The 24,126-nt window shown below is 41.9% G+C and overlaps 1 protein-coding gene across 1 annotated transcript in view; it reads left to right on the top strand.

Annotated features, from left to right (window-relative positions):
• ADAMTS6 (ADAM metallopeptidase with thrombospondin type 1 motif 6) overlaps positions 1-24,126 on the top strand; it is a 400,079-nt gene that overhangs the window by 77,178 nt on the left and 298,775 nt on the right. Inside the window, exons 5-7 of the mRNA XM_069749400.1 lie at positions 4,716-4,933; positions 8,803-8,886; positions 10,911-11,056. Coding sequence (XP_069605501.1) covers positions 4,716-4,933; positions 8,803-8,886; positions 10,911-11,056 — 448 coding nt within the window. The remainder of the gene's footprint in view (positions 1-4,715; positions 4,934-8,802; positions 8,887-10,910; positions 11,057-24,126) is intronic.

Genomic DNA, 24,126 nt, shown 5'->3' with positions numbered 1-24,126 from the left:
AGCTGCTGATGAATGATCTTATCTAGGTTAGGAAACCCATTATTATACACCCCATTAATGATTCTTCAGTTCAGGGTGTCCATCTCTTGGGCACAGTGAAGAACTGTTATAAAGAGCATTTCTGTTTCTTGAGTCTCTCTCCTGTCCAGGATTACCCAGCCAAGCCTTGATTTATATGGGCACTGGCTATTACCTAATTTCCTCTGTGTGGGAGCTACATAGAAATTACTCAAGTTTCCAAACAGGCTGTAGCTGTATGCTTGGGCATCCCGATAGGGGGCATTGTGTGACTTGTAAAGGGACCCTGCACAATAGTAAGGATTGTCCAAGGTACACAACTCCGGCAGTATACAAATATTGAGCAAACCCTAAAGCTATTGTCCTGGACTATATACCGTACATTTTTTTTTAACCCCTCTGTGACCTTAGACGTACTATCCCGTCGAGGTGCCCTGGGCTTATCTGACCCTGGACGGGATAGTACGTCATAGCCGATCGGCCGCGCTCACGGGGGGAGCGCGGCCGATCTCGGCCGGGTGTCAGCTGCTTATCGCAGCTGACATCCGGCACTATGTGCCAGGAGCGGTCACGGACCGCTCCCGGCACATTAACCCCTGGCACACCGCAATCAAAGATGATCGTGATGTGCCGGCGGTGCAGGGAAGCACCGCGCAGGGAGGGGGCTCCCTGCGGGCTTCCCTGAGACCCCCGGAGAGGGTCTCACCTCCCTCCCTGCTTCCTCCAGCCCCGGATCCAAGATGGCCGCGGATCCGGGTCCTGCAGGGAGGGAGGTGGCTTCACAGAGCCTGCTCAGAGCAGGCACTGTGAAGGCTGCAGCGCTGCATGTGAGATCAGTGATCTGACAGAGTGCTGTGCAAACTGTCAGATCACTGATCTGTGATGTCCCCCCCTGGGACAAAGTAAAAAAGTTAAAAAAAATTTTTCCAAATGTGTAAAAAAAAATTAAAAAAAATATTCCAAAATAATGAAAAAAAAAAAAAATATTATTCCCATAAATACATTTCTTCATCTAAATAAAAAAAAAAAACCAATAAAAGTACACATATTTAGTATCGCCGCGTCCGTAACGACCCGACCTATAAAACTGTCCCACTAGTTAACCCCTTCAGTAAACACCGTAAGAAAAAAAAAAAAAAACGAGGCAAAAAACGCTTTATTATCATACCGCCGAACAAAAAGTGGAATAACACGCGATCAAAAGGACAGATATAAATAACCATGGTACCGCTGAAAGCGTCATATTGTCCCGCAAAAAACGAGCTGCCATACAGCATCATCAGCAAAAAAATAAAAAAGTTATAGTCCTGAGAATAAAGCGATGCAAAAATAATTATTTTTTCTGTAAAATAGTTTTTATCGTATAAAAGCGCCAAACCATAAAAAAATGATATAAATGAGGTATCGCTGTAATCGTACTGACCCGAAGAATAAAACTGATTTATCAATTTTACCAAACGCGGAACGGTATAAACGCCTCCCACAATAGAAATTCATGAATAGCTGGTTTTTGGTCATTCTTCCTCACACAAATCGGAATAAAAAGCGATCAAAAAATGTCACGTGCCCGAAAATGTTTTCAATAAAAACGTCAACTCGTCCCACAAAAAACAAGACCTCACATGACTCTGTGGACCAAAATATGGAAAAATTATAGCTCTCAAAATGTGGTATTGCAAAAAATATTTTTTGCAATAAAAAGGGTCTTTCAGTGTGTGACGGCTGCCAATCATAAAAATCCGCTAAAAAACTCGCTATAAAAGTAAATCAAACCCCCCTTCATCACCCCCTTAGTTAGGGAAAAATAAAAAAAAATGTATTTAATTCCATTTTCCCATTAGGGCTAGGGCTAGGGTTAGGGCTAGGGTTAGGGCTAGGGCTAGGGTTAGGGTTAGGGCTAGGGTTAGGGTTAGGGCTAGGATTAGGGTTAGGGCTAGGGTTAGGGCTAGGGTTAGGGTTGGGGCTACAGTTAGGGTTGGGGCTAAAGTTAGGGTTAGGGTTTAGATTACATTTACAGTTGGGAATAGGGTTGGGATTAGGGTTAGGGGTGTGTCAGGGTTAGAGGTGTGGTTAGGGTTACCATTGGAATTAGGGTTAGGGGTGTGTTTAGATTAGGGTTTCAGTTATAATTGGGGGGTTTCCAGTGTTTCGGCACATCAGGGTCTCTCCAAACACGACATGGCGTCCGATCTCAATTCCAGCCAATTCTGCGTTGAAAAAGTAAAACAGTGCTCCTTCCCTTCCGAGCTCTCCTGTGTGCCCAAACAGGGGTTTACTGCCACATATGGGGTATCAGCGTACTCAGGACAAATTGGACAACAACTTTTGAGGTCCAATTTCTTCTTTTACCCTTGGAAAAATAAAAAATTGGGGGCAAAAATATAATTTTTGTGAAAAAATGATTTTTTATTTTTACGGTTCTGCATTATAAACTTCTGTGAAGCTCTTGGTGGGTCAAAGTGCTCACCACACATCCAGATAAGTTCCTTAGGGGGTCTACTTTCCAAAATGGTGTCACTTGTGGGGGGTTTCAATGTTTAGGCACATCAGGGGCTCTCCAAACGCAACATGGCGTCCCATCTCAATTCCTGTCAATTTTGCATTGAAAAGTCAAACGGCGCTCCTTCCCTTCCGAGCTCTCCCATGCGCCCAAACAGTGGTTTACTGCCACATATGGGGTATCAGCGTACTCAGGACAAATTGGACACCAACTTTTGGGGTCCATTTTCTCCTGTTACCCTTGGTAAAATAAAACAAATTGGAGCTGAAGTAAATTTTTTGTGTAAAAAAGTTAAATGTTCATTTTTATTTAAACATTCCAAAAATTCCTATTAAACACCTGAAGGGTTAATAAACTTCTTGAATGTGGTTTTGAGCACCTTGAGGGGTGCAGTTTTTAGAATGGTGTCACACTTGGGAATTTTCTATCATATAGACCCCTCAAAATGACTTCAAATGAGACGTGGTCCCTAAAAAAAAATGGTGTTGTAAAAATGAGAAATTGCTGGTCAACTTTTAACCCTTATAACTCCCTAACAAAAAAAAAATTTGGTTCCAAAATTATGCTGATGTAAAGGAGACATGTGGGAAATGTTACTTATTAAGTATTTTGTGTGACATATCTCTGTGATTTAATTGCATAAAAATTCAAAGTTTGAAAATTGCGAAATTTTCAAAATTTTCGCCAAATTTCCGTTTTTTTCACAAATAAACGCAGGTACTATCAAAGAAATTTTACCACTATCATGAAGTACAATATGTCACGAGAAAACAATGTCAGAATCACCAGGATCCGTTGAAGCGTTTCGGAGTTATAACCTCATAAAGGGACAGTGGTCAGAATTGTAAAAATTGGCCTGGTCATTGACGTGCAAACCACCCTTGGGGGTAAAGGGGTTAAATTAAATTTTTTTTTTTTTTAACTGTGGGCTTAAAAACCGAGGCACCTACCTGCCTGTTCTACATGGCGCTGACTCGGAGCACTCATCGGCTCTCCTGTCGGCGATGCAGCTGTTCCACATCAACAGAGCAGCTCTTCTTCCAGGCTTCTCTGTCAACTTCTGACGTCATGCTGATTGACAGCCGACTCCCTGCAGTTAGGCAATGAAAAGTCATCTGTCAATCAGCATGACGTTGGCAGTCACATCTCGTCAACAGAAAAGAAGCCACTGCTCTGACGTGACATCAGTGAAAGCCGGAGAGTCGCCAGCAGGAGTTGTCTGTGACCACTCTGTGGTGGCAGAGATCGGCGTTGAGCCCTGTAGTAAAAAAATATAGTCCTAGACAACCCCTTTAAAGATTAAATGAGAATAGATTACGGTAGTTTACACACTAGCTGTAGTATCGCTCTGGCTTTCGTCTGTTTTTCATAATGAGAATAGAGCATAGAAGTTCTATTATTACTTTCAAATATACCAGAATCTCTAAAAGTCTAAAGAATTCACCGAGATCTTTCACAGTTACATCTGCTCTGTGAAAGAGCGTTAATGTGAATAAAACCTAATAGACAAGGGTTTGTAAAAGCGTAGCTTCATCATCACTTAGTGTCCACTTTCTGGCTGCCATTTTCTACCAAGTCAATCAATCTGTAGTCCGCAGTCATCTTATGGCCTCCAGAATGCATTATATTCACTCCCTAAAAAAAAAAAAGTTTGTATTATATTGTAGTTACTAGAATTGAGCAAAATATTCATGTTGTCCGGCATCCAACCTCAGGACTTAGTAAGCAAGAGAGGCCCCCAGGATGCCGGGCTTAGGGTGGTGGCCTGCCCTATTGTGACCGGCATGTAGGACCGGACTGGACACGGAACCAGGGCAGAGCATACTTTTTTGGTGAGCCCCCAGCAGTTAAACTTCTGAATTGGGCCTACCTGATAAAGGTCTAATATATTGCAAAACTGTAAGCTTTTGAATTTAAAAACATATCCAAACAATACTGATTAATACAATTAAAGTCGTAGAAACGTGCTTAAAGGGGACATATAAGGAAAATAATATGGGAGGAGTTATAAGGAAGATGCAGTCCTCCTCAGTTAAATCGCCAAATTCTGGTCCATCTGAACACATACAGTACGTTACCCAAATCTATGTAAGTACTATTGCTTAATATCCAAACTATAGTATAAAGGATGCAATGGCTTTGGCTGCTAGTAGTAATTCATGTCTGTTATATCTAATACAGTTACTTTGATTCCTAGAAGATCTTACAGGGAACCACAAGCCTTGGTGGCTAAACCATACATTGTCCACCCCTACGACACCTTCAGATAATGACACGGAAAATGGTCCTCGCCGGCAGAGGAGATCGGTCAGTGTTGAACGATTTGTGGAGACGCTAGTGGTGGCTGACAAAATGATGGTGGGGTATCACGGACGCAAAGACATTGAACACTACATATTGAGCGTAATGAATATTGTAAGTTTGACCCCTTTATTCTTATGTTTTAGAATCAACTCCTGCGTCGTAGATGCCTTTCTTCCCCAGCTAAATTCTGGTTTCATAGATTCTGAAGTTCGCAGTCCAACCTGTAAAGGGTTCAGCTATTTATTTTTCATACTTTCTTTCTTTCTGAGACACTCTTACTTTTGATAGCTCTCTACGACATATCAGAAGATAACGGAAGGCAGAATTTGCTTTTATAACTGCAGTACCACTATCAAACTGATGAGGCGCTTTATCAACTGTGGCCATTCAGTTGTGTAACATTGTATAATGCAAATAAATGTAGGTTTTCTGCCTAGATGTAACTTGAGCATTGAGAATCGGCCGTATAGTAAAATAGTTTTAAAGGGAATCTGTCACACCAGGGTGTTTTTTTTTTTTGTTTGTTTTTTTTATACTTCTTCTGAGATCAGCATGATGTAGGGCCAGAGCTTGGTAAAACCCGCCCACACCTCTGATTGGCAGCTTTCTGTATACTCTGTGCATAGGCAGAAAGCTGCCAATCAATGGTGAGGGCGGGGTTATACAGAGCTCATGAATATGGAGGACTACCTAGATGCAGGTTTTCTTGTCTGGTGTGGTGGTCTCTTGCTGATAACCCAGTGGTTTTATCCAAATGACAGGAATCAGCCCAATAAGTGACACATCTCTGGAGTCAGTATCTCTGCCTTTAAGCTATGCTGCTTTTAGGTTAGGTAGCAAAAAACTGGTGACAAATACCCTGTAAGTGGTACTCTGCGAACATAAGGATTACAGTGGGGCAAAAAAGTATTTAGTCAGTCAGCAATAGTGCAAGTTCCACCACTTAAAAAGATGAGAGGCGTCTGTAATTTACATCATAGGTAGACCTCAACTATGGGAGACAAACTGAGAAAAAAAATCCAGAAAATCACATTGTCTGTTTTTTTAACATTTTATTTGCATATTATGGTGGAAAATAAGTATTTGGTCAGAAAAAAAATTTCATCTCAATACTTTGTAATATAACCTTTGTTGGCAATGACAGAGGTCAAACGTTTTCTGTAAGTCTTCACAAGGTTGCCACACGCTGTTGTTGGTATGTTGGCCCATTCCTCCATGCAGATCTCCTCTAGAGCAGTGATGTTTTTGGCTTTTCGCTTGGCAACACGGACTTTCAACTCCCTCCAAAGGTTTTCTATAGGGTTGAGATCTGGAGACTGGCTAGGCCACTCCAGGACCTTGAAATGCTTCTTACGAAGCCACTCCTTCGTTGCCCTGGCGGTGTGCTTTGGATCATTGTCATGTTGAAAGACCCAGCCACGTTTCATCTTCAATGCCCTTGCTGATGGAAGGAGGTTTGCACTCAAAATCTCACGATACATGGCCCCATTCATTCTTTCATGTACCCGGATCAGTCGTCCTGGCCCCTTTGCAGAGAAACATGTTTCCACCACCATGCTTTACAGTAGGTATGGTGTTTGATGGATGCAACTCAGTATTTTTTTTTCCTCCAAACACGACAAGTTGTGTTTCTACCAAACAGTTCCAGTTTGATTTCATCAGACCATAGGACATTCTCCCAAAACTCCTCTGGATCATCCAAATGCTCTCTAGGAAACTTCAGACGGGCCCGGACATGTACTGGCTTAAGCAGTGGGACATGTCTGGCACTGCAGGATCTGAGTCCATGGTGGCGTAGTGTGTTACTTATGGTAGGCCTTGTTACATTGGTCCCAGCTCTCTGCAGTTCATTCACTAGGTCCCCCCGCGTGGTTCTGGGATTTCTGCTCACCGTTCTTGTGATCATTCTGACCCCACGGGGTGGGATTTTGCGTGGAGCCCCAGATCGAGAGAGATTATCAGTGGTCTTGTATGTCTTCCATTTTCTAATTATTGCTCCCACTGTTGATTTCTTCACTCCAAGCTGGTTGGCTATTGCAGATTCAGTCTTCCCAGCCTGGTGCAGGGCTACAATTTTGTTTCTGGTGTCCTTTGACAGCTCTTTGGTCTTCACCATAGTGGAGTTTGGAGTCAGACTGTTTGAGGGTGTGCACAGGTGTCTTTTTATACTGATAACAAGTTTAAACAGGTGCCATTACTACAGGTAATGAGTGGAGGAAAGAGGAGACTCTTAAAGAAGTTGTTACAGGTCTGTGAGAGCCAGAAATCTTGATTGTTTGTTTCTGACCAAATACTTATTTTCCACCATAATATGCAAAAAAAAATGATAAAAAAAACAGACAATGTGATTTTCTGGATTTTTTTTTCCTCAGTTTGTCTCCCATAGTTGAGGTCTACCTATGATGTAAATTACAGACGCCTCTCATCTTTTTAAGTGGTGGAACTTGCACTATTGCTGACTGACTAAATACTTTTTTGCCCCACTGTAACTGTGCTATCCCATAAATATAGAAGTGAAAACAAGTGAATACCAGTGGTGCTTTATAATGTAATTATCATGTTTTTAAGTGATAGAGTAAAGATTTGGAAGGTTTCCGGTTAAGGAGCTGACATTATCTTTAGCTACATTTTGTGGCTTGTAGCGTCTTCTGTCCGGCAGATCTAATGAGCAATGGCTGATTGTGAGCTGGACACCGCCTCCTCTGCTCCTCTTCTGCCTGTTGCTTACAGTACATGTTTGTTTCCTTTTATCATCCTGACTCCTTTCTTTATTGTGCTGGTTTAGTGCTTGAAGGAACACTGATGTCATCAAGTAATGTTCTAATTCTCCCTAGTTGCCTACGCTTGGAAGTCGTCTTCTGCTCTGTGTAGGTGTATTCAGTGGGAGATCTACCTAGTGATAAAAGGAAGTTGTATGATGAGAAAATGGGTTTTTTGTGGTTTCTCAGATCTCTCCTTTGTTTTTTTCAGGATCAGATTGATCTTTCTTGTCCTTTCAGTGATTTTCATCAGAATATGTCTTCACTATTATGTGATTATTCTTTTATCACTTACTAGCCTTTCAGAATAAAGAAGCTATATGTGGCAGGATGACTTGCTAAAGATTAGTCTCCCTACGCAATGATTACGGTCTTCATTTTTCTGTATGAAAAGGGAAGGGTGATTTGATTGCAATGAAATTTCTAAGATTCTTCAGGTCATGAAAATCTCTCCTTACCGTCTCATTACTTTTCAGAGACGGTCTGTTTTGAGTGAGGTTTTGAGATAGACCGTGCCTGGTCGAAACGTTACCTTGTTGTCCGCAATCACCTGCCTTTTTCTTTAAATTATTTGGTAGTGCCTGTGCACTTGAATAAAAACAGCCAAATTTTCTACATAAACATAAAGACTTGAGTGCGGCAGTTTTTCTTGTATATTAGGGCTCATTCAGACGTCCGATCATATTCCATGTGCGAGAACAACAGCCTGATGTTGATTATTATAGTTTGAGCAGAGTTTTATCAGTTTTTTTCCACTCGTTTAGAGAGGAAAAAAAGTTTCTCGCCATCCTCTCCATACTGACAGGCCGTGAAAATCATGGTGAACTTGGCTGGCATCCATGTGTGATCTGATTTTTTTTTTTTTTTTTTTTTTTTCTTCACGGGCCCATTTGAACTTGCTTTGCTGGTTTTAATCTGACCCTTCGATTAAAATCAAACCTGTCCCCATGATTTTCCGTGGTCCTCTGTCTATGAAAAGTCATAGGACATGTGAGTATCCCCATAGACTATCACAGGTATGAGTGCTGTCCATGAAAATCACAGATTACATTCATCCATGAAAATTGGACGTCTGAATGACCCCTAGTGACACCTGTATTAAGTGCATATGCGTTGTGTGAACAGTTTGCTAGTGATCATGTCATTTATGTTCAGCCATTTTTCTTTGTTTCATTGTTTCACTGTCTGACTTTGTGTCTATTCTTCTTTTCTGGAGGTCAGGTTGCCAAACTTTACCGTGATTCCAGCCTAGGAAACGTTGTGAATATCATAGTGACTCGATTAATAGTCCTCACGGAAGATCAGGTAGGTGATCATTCACGTTGGTCTCTAATTAAATAACATTATCTTGTCCAGATAGGAAAGTCTTACAAATAGTTGACCACAATTAGATTTTATTCCAATAGTCAATAGTTTTAGTCCCTTTCTCTCTGTGGTTCTAACTTTATATTTAACTATTTAAGTGTGTTTTGATGTACTTAATACATGTTACTATGAACCTCACGGATTTGGGGCTAATCTGCAGGTTAATAGTGTTCTAACGCTGTCAGGTCTCCATATTGAAAATGCGGCTAACAGGAGAAAATTAACTTTATTCCTCCTGGAACCCGACAGCTTTCAGTCATAGAGGCATGCCCGGAGCATCTTCAGTCTAACAGACTGACAGATCAAGTTGCACAAATGCTCTTCAGAATGAGCTGTCAAAGTGCTGGGGCGTGCTTACAGCCAATGATCACTGTGCACTGAAGCTTAGCCGAACATGCCAATATGACTGACCCAATAGGGTCTCTCTCTCTCTCTCTCTCTCGCTCTCGCTCTCGCTCTCTCTCTCTCTCTCTCTCTCTCGCTCTCTCTCTCTCTCTCGCTCGCTCGCTCTCGCTCGCTCTCGCTCTCGCTCTCGCTCTCGCTCTCGCTCTCGCTCTCGCTCTCGCTCTCTCTCTCGCTCTCTCTCTCGCTCGCTCTCGCTCGCTCTCGCTCGCTCTCGCTCTCTCTCGCTCTCTCTCGCTCTCTCTCGCTCTCTCTCTCTCTCCACCAAGGATTAAATCTCTGTTTGCTGGAGGATCTAGGTCAGAGACACTTGGTGATCAGCTTGAATTTCTGCCACTTGCACCATCTAAGACATTAATTATGCAAAATATATCTTATATGTTTGATTTCAACAGTTTTTTTTACTGACTTTATGAGCAATATGCTAAACATAAAACTATAAGGAAATGGTGAAAGAGCAGCCATTGCCCATACACCTTCAACAATCGTTGGCCAAACACTCGTTTAGCGAAGAGCTATTCTTCTCAACTCCCTCATACACATTTTTCCTCAATTTAACCATGTGCTTTGACAGGATTCTGGAAGTCTTAGAACATGGTTGTGTAGAGCACTGTCTTGAGGAATGAAGGAGCACAAGTTTGACATCTGCTCCATTCATGGTTTATGGGACTCCTGTAGAAATCAGAGTAGTTGACCCACATTTTTGGTTGCCCCATTGATAATGAATGGAGCAGATGCCAAGTATGCGCATCTCTATTTGATTTATAATTAGGCACAATGCTATTCTGTGAGGTTCAAAAATGTATGGGGTCCCAGCTGTTCGACCGTTAGCAACTTATCCTCTCTCTTTTGAATAGGGGACATCTTGGTATTTTGGTAAAAACCCTGTTAATTAGAAATATCTGCGATTCAAATTGACACCACTTATATATGACTATATCCATAAATCTCATGACCGATCTTTTTCATAAATGTAACATTTGATGAATTCACCAATTTTTCTCAGAAATGCCTTTTCTCCGGTTTTCAGACTGGTCAGATGGGGGTAAATCTGGTACCTCCATGTGTAGTAGAGATTCAGCTGGCTGGGAACAGCTACTGCTGTGTAACATGGCTTTACTTATTGGCTTTACTCATAGGAAACCAAGTACAATATGAGTTTTTTTATGGGCTCTTAATAAAATATGAATATTATTAATTTGAGTTATTCAGCTGGATGTGCTGCAGTTAGGTCTTTCAATCTAATTTGCTACTTATATAGCGGGAACGGTCTGATATAAGTGGGCTTACAAACCTACTGATGTGTTAAATGCCTGTTCGATGATAATGTGAAATTATTATATTGACATAATCACTCTTGCATTTGGAACACACAATAAGTCTGCTCAGTAATACGTTGGCTGAACTCTAGGTCAGATTTTATAGAGATAAATATTGGCAAGGAGAGATTATTCCTAGAAACCACTGCATCTAATTATAGTCCCATTTTAGTCTTCAAAAGGCTTAACAACTGACCTTAGTAATTTGCTTGGAACATTCCTGGTATGCGTCTTGTATTGCAGCCAAACTTAGAGATAAACCACCATGCGGACAAGTCCCTCGACAGCTTCTGTAAGTGGCAGAAATCCATCCTCTCGCACCAGAGTGACGGGAACACCATTCCAGAGAATGGCATCGCTCACCATGACAATGCTGTACTCATCACCAGGTAGGAACTCGATTGTCCTCAGGCTGATTTTCACTGGCTAGGTCTCCTTTGATGCTCTTTTGTGGTTGTCATTGATGATTGTTCTCAGTGTTTCCACACCATTTATGTGCAATAGAACCATCGTATTGTTTTTTGCTCTTTTAGGGTTCTATGTTCTCTTTACGCTTTAGGTTTGTCTGAATGGTGATAGAGGACTATTTTGCTTACTTAACTTTTTAATCCTTTTGCCAAATTTATCAAACACTGGTAGCTGCAATAAAACTTTTTATGGTATTCTAATTTTTTTTTTTTTTTTACATTTTTGGCTAATTGTGTTTAGAATTACCAAAGTTTCACTTGGAGGTATGATTTTAGCCTCAGACGTTTGTTACCTATCCGCTAAATAGGTGATAACTGCTAGATCAGTTGGGGTCTGACATTAGTCAAGTTGGGGTCAACCCCAACCTATTCCCTCCAGTAACAAGACTGCGGCAAGAAGTCTGTATCGAGAGGTGGTCAAGCATGTGCTCAACCACACCAAATAGAGTTCATGCTGGTGATGAAACCAGCCGAGTGTAGTAGTTGGACCGCCATCAATCTAGCATATATCTCCAGTGGAGAAGTGGAAAACGATTGTGTTCAGTATCGAAGAATTTATGTGAAGGAATGTTTTCATGTACAATCTTTGTATGCCTTCTGGAAGTAAGAGTTCTTACAATTGACATGCTATTTACTTGGCTGCCATTCGGCTGTTGCATACACTGTTGTTATCATTACTGGATACATATAATTTAATTCAGATTTTTAAAAAGCATTTTTTTTATATGATTTACTTTAGGCTCATAGGGGTGTGTATGTTCAGGCGACATATTACATCCGGCTTTGTGACTAGCATGTATGTTTTCATGTGTTGGGAGATTACTTTGGACTGTTAGTCTCTCTTTGATCGCCTAATATGGTCTTAGATATACTAAGCGACTAATTGGAATAAAGAATCTTGTCTACCACTGTACTCCATAGTAAAAAATGTAAGATGGCACAGTGCAATCTTTGGCGATATGATTATCTCCTAAAAATATTGGCATTGTTTGTGAAATGTCTAAAGCGAATCTCTTGTCGTTTGCAAAAAATATTTCAGAAAAAGGGCACCTTTTTGGCTTTGCAAACTCACATAAAGTATCCAATTGCAATTTTGTATAGCCAACAAACTTAAAAGGGTTTTCCTATGAACAAAGTCCATTTTAATTAATAGATCTTGGAATAAAAATAAGTTCCACAATTAGATGCAAAAAATAAGATGTTCCTGTGCTGAGATAATCTTATAAATGTGCCCCTGTTGTTTACTGTGTAATGACCGTGTCTGACCGTACAGGAACATGGTCTGATCATATCACAGCTCCTGGGCAGGGGAGGAAGCAAAAGAGTATTCAGACAGGACAGCAATTGGATTGCATCTGATTTTAATCTGTGAAATAAAAAAATTCTTTTGCTGTTTTATAAACAGATTTTACCGCACAGGACCAATCAACTGCGATCCCCTGCTCTCCTGTTCGTAATTTTTTTTTTCTTCTTATTCAGACCATGTTCCTGCACGCCAGACACCGCCATTACACAGTACATATCAAGGGCACATTTATTAGATTATTTCAGCACAGAAAACCTTTTTTAACACATCCGATTGTGGAACTTGTTATTGGTCCAATATCTATCAATTAAAATCTACTTTGTTCATTGGAAAAACCCTTAAATTGTTGATGATGGTACCTGTGACCATCTCTATTTTCCGTGGTTGCTGTAAGATGAATTGTTTAAATTTATTTTGACCTCGCTCCTCCCTCAAGTATCATGTGTTAAAAGGGCTGCCAGGGATTTTCGTTAATATGGTTTTCCTTTTGGTGGGTCTCCACTTTTGGGACTTTAACAATCATTTAAGGCACAGCTCCATACTTTGTGTAATGACCATGAATGTTACTGCAAGCTCTTTCCCCATAAAAGTGAATTGACTGCTCTTATACAATATGTGATGTGAAGTTGGGCCATGATGCACTTTAGGATTGTGGACTTTTTTTTTCCTCTTTACCTTGCAAGAGCCACACCCAGGGGTTCATAGGTGTACACATATGGAAAAAAAAGCTGTGGCTTTCACTAGGTCCTCCAGCTGCCATATCAATCCAGTCAACACTTCACAACAATGAACAGATGGAGATCATTAAGGCAAACTCCATATTTTCAACCTCTAAAATGCTGCTGTCATGGTTGACCGCAGCATCTAAGGGATTAAGCTCCTATGTCTGAAGGGGGTTCCGATCTCCGCATTTAGGCTTGGGTGCCAGATGCAGAACAGTCTGTACCTGCTGTGTGTAGAGGCATACATGTATGGCAGATGTTGCCAATGGAAATCTGTGTCAAGTAGGCATACAATTGCTGTCAGTTCAGGCTAATGCCCTGGTTTGCCATGTGATAATACCCACCCTGTACTGGTGCATCTAACTTCAGGTGATGAATGAACCTCCCCTAATGTAATATTAATGACCTAAAGAATAGTCCGGAAATTGCCTTTTAGTATATTGCATTCATCATATTATAAAGCACTTTGTACTTACAATTGCTCATTTTGCCTTTCTACCCACATAATTCTTCTGTTTTTTCTGGTCAAAGGAGAAACTGGAAGATTCATTTCCGTCTTCAACTTCTGACCCAGCTGCTTCCTCGTTCCTCCGCCATTGACATTTGCAATGATTCATGAGACATGCAGGGAAAATTGACGTCCTGTTTCTAGATGGAGTTTAACTGGAAACTGTAACCAGGTTTGGCCGATATGAGATACGGCAACCACCTGTCAGAGCTGATATACAGCATTCTATAATGCTGTATATCTGCTTCCAACCCGACCTGTAAGAGAAGAAAAATTATTATTATACTCCCCTATGGAGTGGGGTGGTCCGGCCCGAGGGGCGTCATTCTTCTTAATCTGGCACCTCCTATCTTCTTGCTATGCTGTCCTCCTTGTTGGTTGGTGTGGATGATGCGTCCCTGCGTCATCCACACAATCTCCCCGCCTCCTGCGCAGGCATACTTCTCTGCCCTGTTCAGGGCAGAGCAAAGTACTGTAGTGCGCAGGCGCCTGGAAAGGTTAGAGAGCTCCGGAGCCTGAGCACTACAGTACTTTTGTCTGCCCTCAACTGGGCAGAGAAGTACGCCTGCTAAGGGGCATGATGCCGGGGAGACTTATTTGGATGATGCAGGAACACGTCATCAACATGAAGCAACAAGGACGGCATAGCAAGAAATTGGGAGGCGTCGGACCAAGAAGAGTGATGCCTCTCAGGCTGGATCGCCTCTCAGGTTAGTATAATAAAAGCTATTTTTCTTGTCTTACAGGTCGGATTGGGGGCTTATATACAGCATTAGCTAGTTGGTTTTTAATCACATGTCATAGTCCTAATTGAAAAGAGAATAATTAGCTGGGTAGAAAGACAAAATGAGCAATTGCAAGTGTGCTATATAATTTGATTGCAATATATTAAGAGGATAAAAACTTTGATGAGAGCGCTTCTTTAAATCTTTATTCTTCTGCATGTGACAACGTAAATTTTTTTAAGATCTAAGAGGGTGGACCTTTCCCAGGAACCACAGTACTAGCTAAGTGGTATACCTCCTTTTTATATTTTATTTTTCAATTTTTACAAGTGTTAGGGAGCAAGCAACCCTCTGCAGGGAGAAAGTCAAAGGTACCTTAGCTCTTCCCTCTCTGGATCAGAATGATGTCCCATAGGTTGAATTTACTCATTCATGATACTAGGGCATATTTTGATGATATGACGTAAAATGGGAATATCCCAATAAAGAAGTGTAAAAAAAAAAATATTAATTACCTGAAAATTCTAAATATGTTTAATTTTACCATAACTGTTAACTCATAATATGAGAATGTTTTATGCACAGATGAAAAATAGTGTTTTTTCCAATAATATTCAGTGATGTGGAATTATTTTGCCATATTTTCATTGAGGCTCTGCGTTATGACTTACATGGAGAGTATATGCATGAATAATATGTCTGCAGAATTTTTGTCACTCATCTTCCTACAAACTATATCTCACCATGAGTCATAAAAATCATAACATTTAAAGATTTCACTGAGGAAATGTGTTCTGTGGCACCAATATAGGATGTCTGTTGTAACGTTCACTAATTTATTTCCCAAACCGTGGAGAACCGCCAGTTGAGTAGTGTGCATTTTTGCCTATGAAAAATGCTTGCTATTTTTTATTGAAATTTTTATAGGAGCAGAACATGCGTAAGCTAAATAATTTTAAGGTGAAATAGAAAGCTGGATTATGGATTAATACTTAATGGTAAGTGCTTCTACCATAATTCTAAGTGAATTTATAATAGAAAAAGTTTCGCCACCATAGTTTTATATGTTTTAGCAGCGAAAATAACTTTTGGAAGACTTTGAGGTCTAGGCAACTGGACGGTAACATATTTCCATCGATTTAAGAAATGGAACAAAAATATCAAAAATACCCCAAATAGTACTGTTTAAAAAACAGTCCTCAAGATTTCAACTGAAAGTGTGTGTATATAATATATCTGTTAATATGTTTGTGTGTATATAAAAAGAACTACACATGTGTGCGTGTAATATACATACTGTATGTGTGTGTATACAGTGGCATGTTGAAGTTGAAATAATCTCTAAAAGAGCTAAAGTTAAAGGTGACACATTTACTTTGTGTTTTAGATTAAAAAAATACATTGTAATGTTTTAAACATTACAAAAAGGAAAATGGACCGATAACAAAAGTTTTGGGCCCCCTTGAAGATTTGTGTGCTCTGATAACTTTGACTAAGTTTCAGACCTTAGTTATCTAGTTAAAGTTATGGCCAGGTGATGCAAATTTCCCAGCTTTATAAAACCCCAGCCTCCTCTAACCTTGTTCAAAAAAACTACAGCTATGGGTTCTCCTAAGCAGCTGCCTAGCACTCTGAAAATGAAAGTGGTGGAGGCCCACAAAGCAGGAGACGGCTTTAAGAAGATAGCAAAGCATTTTCAAGTTGTCCTTTCCTCAGTTTGAAATGTAATTAAGAAATGGCAGTTAACAGGAACAGTAGAGGTCAAGATAAGGTCTATGAAGACCAAGCAAAATTTCAGTCAGAGCTGCACGTAGGTTTTGCTAGAGAGGCAAATTAGAACCCCCACTTGACTGTAAAAGACCTTCAGAAAGATTTAGCAGACTCTGGAGTTGTGGTACATTGTTTTACTGTTCAGAGACATCTGCACAAATATGGCCTTCATGGAAGAGTCGTCAGATGAAAAGCTTTCCTCTGTCCTCACTGTAGAATTCAGTGTCCAAAATATGCAAAAGAACATCTAAACAAGCCTGATGCATTTTGGAAACAAGTCCTGTGGACCAATAAGGTTAAAACAGACCTCTTTGGCCATAATGATCAAAGGTATGTGTGGAGAAAAAAGGGCACAGACTTTCAGGAAAAGAACATCTCGTCAACCATTAAGCATGAGGGTGGATCAATCATGTTTTGGGGTTGAGTTGCAGCCAATGAACATAATTGAAAATCTGTGGCTAGACCTCAAAATAGCAGTGCACACTCTTGGCATTCTCTTGATGAGCTTCAAGAGGTAGTCACCTGGAATGGTCTTCCAACCATCTTGAGGAATTCCCAGAGGTGCTGAGCACTTGTTGGCCCTTTTGCCTTCACTCTGTGGTCCAGCTCACCCCAAACCATCTCGATTGTGTTCAGGTCTGGTGACTGTGGAGGCCAGGTCATCTGGCGTAGCACCCCATCACTCTCCTTGGTCAAATAGCCCTTACACAGCCTGGTAGTGTGTTTGGGGTCATTGTCCTGTTGAAAAATAAATGATGGTCCAACTAAACGCAACCGGATGGAATAGCATGCCGCTGCAAGATGCTGTGGTACCCATGCTGGTTCAGTATGCCTTCAATTTTGAATAAATCCCCAACAGTGTCACCAGCAAAGCACCCCCACACCATCACACCTCCTCCTCCTCCTCCTCCATGCTTCACGATGGGAACCAGGCATGTAGAGTCCATCCGTTCACCTTATCTCCGTCGCATAATGTCATGGTTGTTGGAACCAAAGATCTCAAATTTGGACTCATCAGAGCAAAGCACAGATTTCCTCTGGTCTAATGTCAATTCCTGGTGTTCTTTAGCCCAAACAAGTCTCTTCCGCTTGTTGCCTGTCCTTAGCAGTGGTTTCCTAGCAGCTATTTTACCATGAAGGCCTGCTGCACAAAGTCTCCTCTTAACAGTTGATGTAGAGATGTGTCTGCTCCTAGAACTCTTTGTGGCATTGACCTGGTCTCTAATCTGAGCTGCTGTTACCTGCGATTTCTGAGGCTGGTGACTCGGATAAACTTATCCTCAGAAGCAGAGGTGACTCTTGGTCTTCCTTTCCTGGGGTGGTCCTCATGTGAGCCAGTTTCTTTGTAGCGCTTCAAGGTTTTTGCCACTGCACTTGGGGACACTTTCAAAGTTTTCCCAATTTTTCAGACTGACTAACCTTCATTTCTTAAAGTAATGATGGCCACTCATTTTTCTTTACTTAGAATTTGTATTATGGCAAGAAAAAAGCAGCTAACAGTCTATTCAGTAAGACTATCAGCTGTGTATCCACCAGACTTCTGCACAACACAACTGATGGTCCCAACCCCATTTATAAGGCAAGAAATCCCACTTATTAAACCTGACAGGGCACACCTGTGAAATGAAAACCATTCCCGGTGACTACCTCTTGAAGCTCATCAAGAGAATGCCAAGAGTGTGCAAAGCGGTCAACAAAGCAAAAGGTGGTTACTTTGAAGAACCTAGAATATAAGACATAATTTCAGTTGTTTCACACTTTTGTTAAGTACTTTACGGTATATAATTCCACATGTGTTAATTCATAGCTTTGATGCTTTCAGTGTGAATGTACAATTTTCATAGTCATGAAAATACAGAAAAATCTCTAAATGAGAAGGTGTGTCCAAACTTTTGGTCTGTACTGTGTAGGGGTGTGTGTGTGTGTGTGTTTGTGTGTGTATATATATATTTATGTGTACATATCTCTATCTATCTATCTATATACATATATATACACACATCTCGCTCTCTCTGTATGTATGTGTATATATATATATATACTCGAGTCTAAGCCGAAATTTTCAGCCCATTTTTTGGGGGCTGAAAGTCCCCCTCTCGGCTTATGCTCGAGTCATACCCAGGGGTTGGCAGGGGAGGGGAATCGGGGGCTTTCTAATTATGCTCCCCTGCTCCTGGCGCGCTCCCTGCAGGTACCTGGATCCTCGGGCGCCGCAGCTTCTTCCTGTACTGATCGGTCACATGTGTTGTGAATTCTGCTCTTGGGTTCCCTCCAGTGGTTGTAGGTGGGAATGCAGTTGTCTCTGAGTCACAGTCCTGGCCAGGTGTATCTGCTAATTGCTGTTCTGACTGGGATATTTAAGTGTGCAGGATTCATTAGCCATTGCCAGTTGTCAATGTTCCTTGTGAAGTGTTGGATCACTTTCTGGCTTCTCCTGCTAGCTGCCAAATTCAGCAAAGATAAGTGTTTGTTTTTTTGTGTCTGTGGCACACTGCTGTGTGCTTGTTTTTGTTTGTATTCCTGCTCTGATTGTAGGATTCGCTGGAGTTGCAGATATACGCTCCTACATCTTTACTTAGATGTAGGAAGTTTTTGTATATACTGCTGTGGATATTTTTGAAGGGTTTTAATACTGACCGCACAGAACTCTGTCCTATCCTGTCCTATCTAGCTAGAGTGGCCTCCTGTGCTAAATCCTGTTTTTCTGCCTGTTTATGTTTTTTCCTCTCCGACTCACCGCCAATACTTGTGGGGGGCTGTCTATCCTTTGGGGATCTGCTCTGAGGCAAGATAGTATTCCTATTTCCATCTTTAGGGGTATTTAGTCCTCCGGCTGTGACAAGGTGTATAGGATTATTAGGTACACTCCACGGCTACTTCTAGTTGCGGTGTTAAGTTCAGGATTGCGGTCAGTATAGTGACCACCTTCTCCAGTGAAAGTTCTCTTGCTGCTCCAAGGTCACCGGATCATAACACACATGGTACCGCTCATTACAGTAATGAATATGAGACTCTACCTACCATAGGGGTGGAGCTGCATATTCATTATTGTAATGAGTGGTAACGGTGACCAATACAGGAAGAAGCTGCGGCACCAGGGAACCAGGGACCGCGGCGGGTGCAGGTGAGTATTATGGGGTGGGGGGAGCGCTGCGCGATAGTCACCTTTCCTCGTTCCTGTGCCACTCCGTCTTCAGCGTCTTCTGCAGTGATGCTCAGTTCAGAGGGCGCGGTGACGTGTTAGTGCGCGCCCCCTGCCTGAACGTCAGTGCAGAAGATGCTGAAGACGGAGTGGCACCGGAACGAGGAGCAGGTGAATATAGCAAGTGCCGGGGGCCTGAGCGACGAGAGGTGAGTGTGATTTGTTTTTTTTTTGTTTTTTTATTTTCTTTATCGCAGCAACAGCATATGGGGCAAGTGTCTGTATGGAGCATCTTGTGGGGCCATAATTAACTTTTGTGCAGCATTATATGGGGCAAGTGTCTATATGGAGTATCTTATGGGGCCATAATCAACGTTTGTGCAGCACTATATGGGGCAAATGTGTCTATGGAGCATCTTATGGGGCCATTATTAACCTTTATGCAGGATTATATGGGGCATATTTTAAAATGGAGCATCTTATGGGGCCTATCATAAACTTTATGGAGCATTATATGGGGCTCTTGATGATTCAGTATCAATATTCAAAAACATTTAACCTACTGATGTCTCAATTTTACTTTTATTGGGATCTATTTTTACTTTTGCCATTTACCGGTAGCTGCTGCATTTCCCACCCTAGGCTTATACTCGAGTCATTAAGTTTTCCCAGGTTTTTGTGGCAAACTTAGGGGAGTTGGCTTATACTTGGGTCGGCTTATACTCGAGTATATATGGTAGTTTATTTATAAAGATTTAAGAATAATGCAATGAATACACTGGTCGCGCCCAGCCGGCCGAATCCTATCAGCAAAGCGTTGTTCAAATCCCATACCAATTTGTTGCCGGACTGCGCCTGTCCCTGATTGGCGTGACCAATCAGTGAAGCCAGGGTCGGCTCCAAGTTTTTGAGGGCCCCGGGTGAAAGAGTCTCAGTGGGCCCCCCCCTATAACACATACCACGATTCATGATGCACAGATACATTAGAGAAATACAGCATAGTCACGTAGCATATAACACAGGCCATGTAGCATATAGCACAGCCAAGAAGACACAAAAGAGCACAGTGAGGTCAAAAATACTCTGTTGTAAAAAAAAAAAGGTAGGACTGCTCTATATGGGTATACCTTGACAATTGGTGGAGCAGCTTAGTGTACGTTTTTTTGCAAAAAAAGTATCCACTAAATACCCTGTTTTTTCCATCTTTTGACTAGCACTTGCTTTTTACTGTGATTTTTTTTTTTTTACAACAGTATTTTTGACCTCACTGTGCTCTTTTGTGTCTTCAAGTCTCTTGGTGGTGTGTGAACAGGTTCCTACAGACTTGTTCAATGTGCAAGTAGCCCATGTGTTTCTGGTTCTATGTAGCACAGCTAAGTAGCATATAGCACAGCCACGTAGCATATAGCACAGCCACGTAGCATATAGCGCAGCCCATGTAGTATATAGCACAGCCCACGTAGTATATAGCACAGCCGCCCGCAGCATATAGCACAGCCGCCCGCAGTATATAGCACAGCCGCCCGCAGTATATAGCACAGCCGCCCGCAGTATATAGCACAGCCGCCCGCAGTATATAGCACAGCCGCCCGCAGTATATAGCACAGCCGCCCGCAGTATATAGCACAGCCGCCCGCAGTATATAGCACAGCCCACGTAGTATACGGCAGTGTGGGCACCATATCTCTGTGGAAAAAAAATAGCTATATACTCACCTTCCGTCGTCCACCGAAGCTGTCCTGCTCTTCACGATGCGGTCGGCAGCTTCCATTCCCAGTGATGCATTGTTAAATTACCCAGATGACGTAGTGGTCTCGCGAGACCGCTACGTCATGTGGGTAATATTGCAATGCATCTCTTGGAACGGAAGCTGGCGAGAGCATCGTGAGGAGCGGGAAAGCTGCGGAGACGACGGAAGGTGAGAATAGCATAATTTTTTTTATTTTTTTATTTTTAACATTATATATTTTTACTATTGTTACTGCATAGGCAACTTCAATAGTAAAAAGTTGGTCCGGGATGGGGCGACACACTGGAACTGACTGGAGGGGAGTAGGGAGGGGCCATTTCGCGGCCGGACTGTGCCCGTCACTGATTATATAGATAGATAGATAGACAGATAATTTTGCCTAAAATACAAAGTAAATACGGTATGTCTTCTTTAACTTTAGGCCTTTTAGAGATCATTTTTATTTCCGACTTTATTACGCACGCACGCACGCACTCACGCATGAACTTATTGTACATGAAGTGGGAGTTACCAGTGTGATATGTAATGGTCGCTTTCTGCACTCCTGATCTTACTGCAGAGCTGTGTGATTTATACTTGACACATCTTCAGGTTCCTCTCAGTCTCCATCTCACAGGCAGGTAGGATTGCAATACAGCAGAGCTCAAGAGCTGCAATAAATGTGTTTGCATGAAGACAAAGTTCAGTTCTCCTGTTCTGTGTTAGTTACTTGTCTCACACTGGTAACTCCCCTTCATGTAAAATCAAATCTGGAGGCAGAGTTATCTTCCAGGCAACATCCTCCCCATAGCCTGGAAGAGGTCATTTACATGTAAGAAAAACATGGATTTCTCTGGAATAAGACATCAAATCGCAGATATAAATGTAACATTTTATTCAGCTTCCTTTGACCTGCATGCCCCTATAGACGGTTTAGTAGGGTTGATCCTACTGACAGATTTCCTTTAAATGATGAAAACACAGGTTATGCTTAATCCTTTCCCACAAAACTATTTATGAATCTCCTCCACTCCTCCTGCTTTATAATATGATGCCTGCAGTTTGGATACATTTTCATGGTGACCAGTTACATTTTAAACAGTGTTTGCAAATAGATTGTGTTTATTAATAATGTAGCTAGAACTTTTTATACATTTTTTATAGCGCCATTTATTCTATGGCGCTTTACATGTGAAAAAGGGGTAAGTATAGACAAATACCATAAACATGAGAAAAAAACAAGGAACTAACAGGTACAGAAGTAGAGAGAACCCTGCCGCGAAGGCTCACAGTCTGCAGGGGATGGGTGAGGATACAGTAGGAGAGGGTAGAGCTGGTTGTGCGGCAGTTCAGTAGGTTGAGGATCACTGCAGGCTGTAGGCTTGTCGGAAGAGGTGAGTCTTCAGGTTCTTTTTGAAGGTTTCCATGGTAGGCGAGAGTCTGATGTGTTGGGGTAGAGAGTTCCAGAGTAGGGGGGAAGCACGAGAGAAGTTTTGGATGTTATGGGAAGAAGAGATAAGAGGGAAGTGGAGAAGGAGATCTTGCGAGGATCGAAGGTTGCATGTAGGTAAGTACCCGGAGATCATGTCACAGATGTATGGAGGAGACAGGGCGTGGATAGCTTTGTATGTCATAGCATTTTGAACTGGAGTCTCTGGACGATAGGAAGCAGTGAAGGGCTTGGCATAGGGGAGAGACTGGGGAATAGCAGGGAGACGGTTAGATTAGTCGGGCAAGAGTGTGTAGGATGGATTGGAGTAGTGCTAGAGGGGAGGCAAGAGAGTAGGAGGTTGCAGTAGTCAAGGCGGGAGATACGGGCATGCACTAGTATTTTTGTGGTTTAATGGTCAAGGAATGCGCAGATCCAGGAAATATTTTTGAGTTTGAGATGACAGGAGGAGGCAAGGGCTTAATATACAAAAATGGGATTCACCGTTACTCAACCCACCAAATGTCCAATTGTGTAGCCTCTGCTTGTATTGCCTAGACACAAAAGCAAAATAATTTTGGCAAGTCAGCAAACCACATGGTAAGAGAAGATCTGTTGTCTAAAAGTTAGTGAGCACAACGTGTTTGACTTTATAGCAAACTAGTAAGTTTTTAGTTTTAAGTCATTGCAACCTGGTACTTAAATGACCTTGGACATATAGATACGTCATAACACCTCGACCACAGTTACGTTGATTGCATTAAAATTCGGCTGCCATCTTACCTCAGACCACATGCAGTAGTCGTCCTGGGGGGTGGTGATGCCTCCCTGCGATTACAATCACTGTGATTGCCTGAAATGCTGCGATTGACAGCTAATCAGATTGACTGAAACACTAATGTCCAGCCAATGATCGGTAACTGTAAGAGCACGGATCATAGGCTGGTAGCAATGCCAGGATTACCAGGGCCAGATCTGATTGGTGCTATTGACGAGTACATCAATCGCACCTATCAAAGTGCATAGACGCGGTGTGATATGGCAGTGACCGCCCTGTACTTTCTCATTCTAGTTGTGGATTTGTACAGGGCGGTCACTCTGTCCCTCTGTGTCCCATGCTGGGCCTTGTGCCTGCTGCTGCCTGTGCTCCAGAAAAGAACAACCAAGAGTTCTTGATCCTTGCCTGATCTTTCCTAATCTACACCAATCCTCCTCTACTCCCTTTCTCACCTTTCCCCTCTCGCCGCCTCCCTATGCCCCTCTTCCTCCACCAAGAGCCTGATCCATGATCAGTACCTGATCACTCGATTTTTGGCAGTTTTTTCTTTTTCGTGCAGCCGCTAAGCGTTGATCAATAACGCATATCACTGATCATTGTCCGTACTCGCTGTTTTCCAGGACTTTTTTGTCCGTGTCCATTCCCCTCCCTTTGCACCACCTCTACGTGTGCGTCTTGCAGCCACCGAGCGTTACTAAATAACGCAAATCACTGATCCGCATTAGTGCTCGCTGTTTTTCACAAGTTTTTTTTTTCACTTACCTTTTTTCTCCCTCCCTTCCCCTTTGCACCACTCCGTGTGAGTCCTACACAGCCACTAAGCTGCTGATCAGACGTACATACTGATTATCACCTTTGCTCTTTTAGCAAGGACTTTTGTTTT

The sequence above is a fragment of the Ranitomeya imitator genome, chromosome 1, assembly GCF_032444005.1.
Source record: "Ranitomeya imitator isolate aRanImi1 chromosome 1, aRanImi1.pri, whole genome shotgun sequence".
Classification (NCBI taxonomy): Eukaryota; Metazoa; Chordata; class Amphibia; order Anura; family Dendrobatidae; genus Ranitomeya; species Ranitomeya imitator.
The sequence above is the reverse complement of the archived record's forward strand: the minus strand, read 5'-3'. Positions and strand labels throughout refer to the sequence as shown.